The sequence below is a fragment of the Puma concolor genome, chromosome B1 (genome assembly GCF_028749965.1).
Source record: "Puma concolor isolate L17-30 chromosome B1, mPumCon1.1.hap2, whole genome shotgun sequence".
In the NCBI taxonomy this organism is placed as follows: Eukaryota; Metazoa; Chordata; class Mammalia; order Carnivora; family Felidae; genus Puma; species Puma concolor.
In genome coordinates this window covers 134535614-134544763 of record NC_141670.1, presented here as the reverse complement: position 1 = coordinate 134544763, position 9150 = coordinate 134535614, and the positions used below count along the sequence as shown (strand labels likewise).

At 38.3% G+C, this 9150-nt stretch overlaps 1 protein-coding gene across 7 annotated transcripts in view; it reads right to left on the bottom strand.

Annotated features, from left to right (window-relative positions):
• LOC147581892 (uncharacterized) overlaps positions 1-9150 on the bottom strand; it is a 262965-nt gene that overhangs the window by 253324 nt on the left and 491 nt on the right. For 6 of the 7 annotated variants that reach the window (XR_015250355.1, XR_015250357.1, XR_015250358.1 and 3 more), the window contains exon 2: positions 2618-2703. Coding sequence is in view for 3 of the 7 variants with exons in the window: in XM_086704626.1 (XP_086560752.1) it covers positions 2618-2671 (54 nt within the window). In the remaining 4 variants the exon portion in view is untranslated. Of the gene's footprint in view, positions 1-2617; positions 2704-4067; positions 4176-9150 lie in introns of those variants that run through there. The other variant, XM_086704627.1, reaches the window with a different exon arrangement.

Below are 9150 nucleotides of genomic sequence, written 5' to 3'. Positions count from 1 at the left end.
ATTGATGAAGGAACTGAGGCACAAAGAGAGACACAGACACAGCTTGCACAAGGTCACAAGTCACAAAGCTGAGGGTAAAACAAAGCAGACTTGCTTTACAATTTTTGCTCTTTACCATTATGTTACACTTATTAGTGTGTGTTTATCAGTAATGGATGTTGAGCTATAAGTGAGCAGGAAATCTCTAATGATGAGAACACTGCTGAAATATGAGCTTTGTTCTATATCACAATTATCTTAGAACCAGCCATGTTTTATGACTTGAGCCCTAAAGAATGTTTTCAAAGCAAGGATCTTCACACATTTTTGGCATGTTTTTAGACAGACAGCTTGGTATTGTGGAAAGTGCATGAGCTCTAGAGTTAGATGGGCTTGAATAACAGTGTTATTGAGAGTAAATTAATATCCTTCTCTAGACTTCCTCACCTCATCTCCCACACATGGAGTATACTCAGTAGGTTGCTGTTCAGAGTCCAACATGTTAATGAAGTGCTCAAGATCATCATCTCTCTCCTCTCCACTCCTCATCCTTTCTCCATCTTAACACTTAGGTACATCTGACTGTTATAGACTTACCTGGTATTTTAGAACATTTTTTTTCTTACCCTAATGCATCTTTGTAAGCAAAAGCTTTTTTAATTTTTTTTTTTAATGTTCATTTATTTCTGAGACAGAGACAGAGCATTAGTGGGGGAACGGCAGAGAGAGAGGGAGACACAAAATCAGAAGCAGGCTCCAGGCTGTCAGCACAGAGTCCAACACGGGGCTCAAACTCACAAACCGTGAGATCATGACCTGAGCTGAAGTCGGTCGCTCAACCGACTGAGCCACCCAGGTGCCCCTGTAAGCAAAAGCTTTTGATGAGAGTGACTCCTTGGAACAGTGGGAACAGTGTAATCAATACTTCTTATTAGACAATATACGTAATTTTTACTATTTGTGACTTATTGTCACAAACTACCTCAATATATCAATAGAATCATCCATTCTTAGAGTTGGAAAGGATCTTTGAAATCTGTGAATTTTATTTACCAATATGTCAAAGTTATTCATTTTTTATAGCAAAATTGGTTAATCTTTTCCTTTATGGTTTCTCACTTTGCTTCTGACATATGTAATGGGGGTGTCTGCTCCATCCTCTTCTACCTCAGGGATTTGAGCTAGCCCACTTTAATGCCACCACTGCCCCAAACATTGAAGAGTTTCCTTTAGACTAGTAGGGGATTTTTCACTCCGAGAAGGCAGCAGAGGAAAGATTCACAGCCTAGCCCAGACACCAACATGAGTGTGTATTCATATGGTGAGGCCTACAGACAACTAAGTACCCAGGGCCTAGATGAAGGCAATATGGTGTTCCTGGATGAAGACCAGGGGGTAGGCTGATGACAGCTGTGATTTACCATGGCTCCTAGGCATCCCAACAATGCCCCTTTACAGTAGTTCTCTCAGTAATATCATGCAAAATTTTCTTCATGGAAGGTCCCCTCTTCAATGTTTCCTGCTTAGGATCACAGTAGAGTTCCCACCTCCTTCTGCCACCCTAACTAGCTAGCCTCCCTGGCCTCTTGCTTCAAATTCCCTTCACCTTCCCACCAATAGCTCTATTTTCTGTATTCCCTGATAGTACCTATTTGGTGGTCCATCTGGCAGATGATGAAAATCCACATTATTAGGAAAAAGGGGGAACATTTTTATTCCTCCCAGGAAAAGACCATCCTTCCCCTGAGAAACAGTCAAATGACCCCTCTAAATAGAGAAAAGATATAAAGTTAAATAAGTTATGCTTGTATTTGAGGGAAAAATCAAGTTGTATATTTATAATCTCCTATCCACAAAAAAATTCTTTTGCTGTTGTTAAAATGTAGAAACCAGTCTGTAGCAATGGCAAAGCTCATAGATGAACCACAATATCTGTTCTCCTTTCTCTGAGTAAGAGAACCCAGGTTTTTAAGCTGGACCTGTGGCTACAGAGTAAATTCCAATTTCTTTCACTCTCATTGGAGCTACATGTGGTTATTCAAGTTCTGGCCATGTATACCTTGGATGTGTACAATTTCTTGGTTGTCTCCCTAAAGAGAAGTATTATTCTCTTCCCCTTTCTCCAAATTCTCTCTTCTACTGGCGAAATTCAACAATGATGGTGAGTCATCTATGACAGTGTGCATGAAGCAATAATCCACAGATGGCAAGGTAACAAGATAGAAAAGTCTACACCATACCAACCCTGGACATCTACTTCTACAAATAAACTGTTTTCTTTTAGCCTCTATGATTATGGATCTCTGTTATTTACATGCAAATTACATCCTAACTCAGTAGTTCTCGAAGTATAGTCATCAGATCAGCGCCTCAGCATCAGAAATGCAATTATGCAGCACCACCCAAGACCGACTCAATGAAAAGTTCTGGGAGTGGACAGGTGATTCTTATACACCTCAAAGTTTGAGAACCACTATTTTGATTAATATAGTAGCTAATGCTTATTATACACTTACTGTGTGCAAGTTCTATTCTAAGCATTTTACATATATTACCTCACTTAATTCTCACAATTACTAAAAATCTACTACATTTTACAGGTAAGGAAATGGAGTTACAGAGACATTTGGTAACTTGCCTGAGATGATGCAGCTGGTAAGTGGAGGAAAAGAAACTGCTCCAAGGTCCACATCCCATATATCTCTCACAGCTTCTAAGGTCACCCTGTTAAGATAAGTGAATTTAACTGGGAATCAGAAGACTAAGTTTTAGATAAGAGTACATATAACAAACCTAATGATGTTTTTACTCCTTTGTCTTTTGGGGTTAATAAGAACATGTAATTTTACAGGTTTCACATCATGCTCAGGTGATCAAAGAAGGATCTCTTTGAGAACAGAGACTGTTCATAAATAAGGAAAATATCCTTTCATGCTGTTGTGAAAATAGGACAACACTTTGTCCCTTGTCATGCTGTCAGGCACTCCTTCCAAAGGCAGTGTGATTCGTAACAGGGCCATGAGGATCTCAGCTACAGCTACTAGGTTTGCATGTCACAGTTCCATGGATTCAGCCAGAAGGAAGACAATGACTTCAAACAGAGTCAAACAGTTTATTACTTTTACAGAGAGCAAAAGCAGGATCATCAAAGTATCAGATCTCTGTATTTCTCATCCCATAGGATGACACTGAACCAGCGTGGTCAGATGACAAACAACATCAGTAGTAGGTCATTCTGCTGTTGAGAAGCCACTCTCACCTATGGCCAAGCAGAGAGACTTACAAAGAAATCTGCAGTTGAGCCCCAAAGGGTGAGAGGCTGAAAGTCCTATGCTCAACTGAAACTATTGAGATGGATGAGAAATGGCCTTCTGACCAACTCCCACTAGTTGGAAAGGTGGGAGAGGAACTGCTTCCAGCATTTCTGCACCAGGCTGCTCATTGTTCCTTGCTCTAGGAGGAATCACAGGGCACCGGGCCAACATTCAGGTAGACTGCAGTCAACCCTCGCCCACGTGGTCCATATGGAGACATGCCAGGTTGTCAGGAAGTGGCCATAGAGCTCTTCCCCTACACACCTCTTCTAGAACCCAAGGTTAGGGAGGCTTATGAGTTTCTTGGACCATTTTAAAAAGGCCGGCCACACAGGGGAATTTGGATAAGCTTACAAAGGGCATGAAGAAGATTACTTCTGCAAGATGATGCCTGGCAGACACGTGGGCCCTCACCAGGCAATGGTATGCTGAAAGTGTTCTCAGCATAGGCCACACTTTGGGGGTGGATGGTCTATGGTTACTCGTGTGGCCAGAAGGCAGCTGCTTCTTCGAGATGACTCTGTCCCTCTCCCTGTGGTCATTCTAGGTCCCATTCCCTCATTTCAAGTCCTCCTTATTTCCTTCATCATGATGCCTCAGTCAATATCCTCCCCAGCTGGCAGTCAGGTAATCCATATTTAATCTGTGGGAGCACTGAATATCACCCATGCCCCGTTTTCAATTTATTATTGTGACTTATTCTACACCCTGTTTCTTTCATGTCTGACCCTGTTGATTTTCTACTACGTTTTCTTCTCTTCACAAAATTCTCACCTTACAGAACTAAAGCTTTGCTTTCAAAATAATTGTTTCTAGAAGCTTCAAGAGCCACTCTTTTTTTCTTTTTTCTTTTTCTTTCTTTCTCTTTCATTCATTCATTCAAGAAACTATTCCTAAAATGAAAAAAAAAAAAAACTTTGACTTTCTTTCCATTTGGATTCCTTTCATTAACAAAAACAAAAACAAAAAAACAACATAAAAACAAACAAATAAAAATAAACCGAGTCTATACCTAGGCAAAGTGAATCTCTCTGAATGACCAAGAGAAGAAATAACTAAAGTGGGAGAAAGGCAGAAAAAGGTAAACACACTTTTTTGAAAAGGATAATCTAATGTCAGGAAATAGGAGTCTCACTTTAAAAAAGGAATCAATACTAGTTAAAGGGAAACCATGAAGCAATCATTCAGACCTTTTGTTTATCCACGTGCAAATATTTGTAAAAATTTTCTGTCCTTCTATCTTTAAACTATTCAGTGGGTTAAAAACTCATTAACTGTTTTTGTTGGCCTAAGAATAAAAGCTTCCAGGCAAATTACTCTGTTTTTTCTCAGGTTTCTCCCCTTGAATTTTATGACTCCGAGAGCCAAAAACGTAAGACCCCCATCAGTGTATACAGAACTTGTCTTATCTCTTTTTAAAATATAAATTCAACCTTCACTATTTTAGTCAGGGGTCAATAAACTTTTCTGTAAATAGAAGTCAGTAAGCTTTTTTCTGTAAAGGACCAGATAGTATTTTTGTAGTACCTATGGTTTCTGTCACAACCACTCAAATCTGCCATTGCAGCAATAGTAGCCAGAGATGTATGTGAACAAACAGGCATGGCTGTGTTCCAATAAAACCTTATTTGTGGTGATGGAACAGATTTGGCTCACAGCCCATAGATTGCTGACTCCTATTTTACATGATTATATAAAGTCATAACCATGAAGAACTGTTTAATTTTAAAATTTAGCTACTGTTAATCACTTAGGCTACAAACAAACTTAGTGAATTCACTATTTTTTTTTTTAACTTGAGGTTTGGTCTTTTATTTCAAACTCTATTTTAAAAAATTCAGTAAACTTTCTGGTGCTTGATCCAGCAATCTGTGAGTTGTCTCCTTTGTGCAGCTACTAAACAAAATGCTTCTGACAGTTCCTGAATCTAAATACATCAAGAAGTATTATCTTTGATAAAAAAATATTTAAAGATAATTTTTTTTCACTATACTATTTTTTGAAAGTTTGTGGCAGATTATCAGCTATGTCTCACCCCTTAGCTGAAGGAAAGCTGGATTTTGATTCTAGCTGTAGGACAGTAATGAAAAATCAACAGCACAATGTAAACCATGACTTATGCTGTATAGGATGGGTTATCATCAATTCTAATACAGTGATGGTTAATTCTGAGTCAACAGGAGTGCCCAAATGAAACTTTATTTCTAGGTGTGTCTGTGAGGGTATTTGCTGATGAGATTATCATCAGCTAATCTAAAATGAGATCTACGGAGGTGGATGCAGTAAAGTAGATTGTCTTCTTCAATGGGTAGGCATCATCCAACCCATTGAGGGCCAGAATAGAACAAAACGCAGACGAAGAAGAAATTTGCAGCTTTTGTGTCTTACCTGGCTTCTTGAATTGGGATATCTGCCTTCTCCTGCTATCTGCTCCCCTAGTTTGCAGGGTTTCAGACGAAATGAATGCATTTTGAATGCTCAGTACCTACACTGTTATCAGAGACTGACGCAGGCACACTGTATTCTCCAAAAATGGTTCTAATACTATCACTCATTCTACAAGCTCATCTGCAGTGTGACATTGTCACTTCTCTACATCAAGGCACAGAAACTACTTCTGTACTCCCTTGGATCTCATGGCTTTGATCAATATAATGACAAGGACTCCAAAACAATTCTAGTATTAGCTCACAAAACTAGCCTAACAACTTCTGCTTTCTGCTCTTGAGACCCTGGAACTCATGAAATATAAGAAAGAGGAGGCCTCCTGAGAGAGAACAGAATATAAGAGAATGTAAACTGCATGGCAATTTTTTATTCTTAGGTCAACAAAATCAGTTAATGAGTTTTTAGCCCACTGAGTATTTTAAAGTACTGAGCCACCATGTAAGAAGTCTAGCTTATTCTACCAGAAAGAGGTCATATGATGAAACATTAAGGCACCATCTTGGATGGGCAGCTTAGTCAAGTCTCTGGATACTTTGGATAAGATGTTACACTGTTATGATAGGAAAAGATTCAATTCAGTAGGCAGAGAGGGAAAGAGGGAAAGACCTTAGGACCTGAGGTCCCTGGGTGGGGAAAAACACTTACTTTGGAACAATAATGGGAGTGTCTGACCAAAGCAAACCTCCTCAGGAGGAATGTTCCTCTTAAGAATATAATAGACACCACTTACTCCCCCTCAGCTTTCCCTCAGGAATTTGACAAAAGACCTAACTAAAAATATTAGTAGACCATAAAACATATGACCCACAAGGAATGATATGGCCATAGGCCATCCCTCGTACAATGGAATCGGGCCAATCAGGAATTGACAACCCAGCACCCAGAGCTATCAAGCCAATAAGGGTAGGACCTGAGAAAGAACAAGGGGTGGGAAGGAAGGGAGGGCTGACCAGAACCTTATAAAACAACGACTCTTGCCTACTGCCACAGGCATTCATTTTTGAATGCCCCCTCTCTGTAAAGAGAGCTTTTGTACTATTCTTACTTTCTGATCTTATACTCTAATAAACTTTTGCCTGCTGCTTATTTTGTGTCCACCTCTTCATTCTTTGAAGCAGCGAGACAAGGAACCCCAAGTATTGAGGTAAACAAAAAAAAAAAATCTTGCAACACTTTCCCCTCTCTGAACGTTCCAAATGAGAAATTCCAAGTGAGGACCTCATAGCTAAGCCAAATCACTGTACAGAACCTTGAATGAAAATAATATAGTGGTGTTTTAAACCATTACGTTTTGGGGCGACTGGGTGGCGCAGTCGGTTAAGAGTCCGACTTCAGCCAGGTCACGATCTCGCGGTCCGTGAGTTCAAGCCCCGCGTAGGGCTCTGTGCTGACACCTCAGAGCCTGGGGCCTGTTTCAGATTCTGTGTCTCCCTCTCTCTGGCCCTCCCCCGTTCATGCTCTGTCTCTGTCTCAAAAATAAATAAACATTAAAAAAAATTTAATAAGCCATTACGTTTTGAGGTGCTTTTTTTCATAGTAATAGATAACTGGAACAGGAGGTGACAAACAGAAAATCTGGGTTCATGAGAATCAAGAAAGTCATGAGAGAAGAGCTAAAATAACACATGCAAATAAACACAAAGTTTAAAACTAAAAATTGAGAAGAGTAGATATGCTCCAATTTGGTAAAAAAAAAAAAAAAAAAAATTAGTACGTGTCCAATGAAATGAGTAACTAGCTGGCAAATGTTGCCATGTTCTGTCTCTTAAGAAGATTCTTAGTCTGGAAAAACAGAGTGGCAACCTCTGAAAAACATTATTTTCAGAATGAGAGATATTTCCCCCCCTTGAGGTAACACAACAAAGTTTTACAGCCACTTCCAGCAATGTCACCATGTCCTGAAGGAAAAGGCTGGTATCATTATAATTACATTTTAACTACATCCTCTGAGTTACATTTTAAGGTGTAATAAGACATCTTTCTAATATAAAAATAAAAGTAAATTATATTGACATGTCTTCTCTTTGCTAGTAATAGCTGAATGAGTAAACAAAGCCTAGAGAAATGAACACAGCTCGCTTCACGCTGTCCTGTGACCCTCTGTGGTTCCATATCTGGCTGAAATTTTTATGTACTTCTGTTGAAATTCTCAAATACTGAGAGAAAAAAAATAAAAACTAAAAATAAAAATAATTTTAGGGTAGATGAGAAAGTTGGTTGTAAGTGATGTTTTAGAAAAAGTGACCTTTTTTTAAACTTAGGATGAATATTGATATACACATGAATGAACATATTTAAAACAGAAACATTTTCTTCTGCTAAACACAGGGTAAGACTCCCAGCACACCCATTCTGAACTCTATTCTGAAGATCAAGGGGGATTAAATACTTCTATGAAAAGCTTAAAGCCTTGACAAATCTTTAAGGGTCTATCTATATGCTAAAAAGGAAATTACTCAACAAGAGCCCCTCTTTTCTAATCATAACACCGTAATGACTCCCCCACTGATTCTGGAGGTGGAATGTATATTTGCTATGTACATAAGTTAGGAAATAAACAATTACTATATGTACATTCCTCTGTCTCTGTGATATATATGAATATAATACAGATCATATATATATAATATATAATATATATATTATATATATAATATATATATAATATATAATATATTATATATTATATAATATAATATATAATATATTGACTTCTAACTGCCTATGATACAGAGAAATGTGTTGCAGAATAGTGTTAAAAATAAGTTGGGGACCAAGATCCCAGAAGGTAAAACCATTTCCTATAATATTAATTATATATATATTTATGTATATATAAATAAAGACAATTGAGCCTAGAGCACAAATACAGGGAAGATAGGTGTAACATTCCAGAATACATGGGAGGACAAAACAACAAACAAAACAATTAAAACCTTACTCCTGGGTAAGGGTCCCATAGCTGGAACCGACAGCGTAGGTGCCTAGTTAGCTAACATTTTATATGATTGCTCTCATTCAACTGACGTGTAAGAAATGAAGAAGCCACCACAAAATGAAACACGTCCCATGGACTACTTTCATCTTAAAATCTCTTTAAGGAGCAACTCTAGGTCAGCGTGACCCAGGAAAGCCAGGCTACGTACATCATCTGTGGAAGTGTCCATTCTTGAGCCCTCAGCCAAAAACCAGAAGAAAATCCAAGTGAAGATTTCTTGCCCTTCTCTATTGCTTCCAAGTTTGGTTTTGTTTTCCAGTTAAATACAGATGGTGTGAGGACAACTTTTTTTCTTTTAAAAAAAAAAAAAACAGAATGCTGTTCTTTATCTTTGGTTATTCGTTCCTAACAAACGTTATGGCAAAACTGTTTATGACACAAAAACATTTAGTAAACTTACATTAGTTTTGT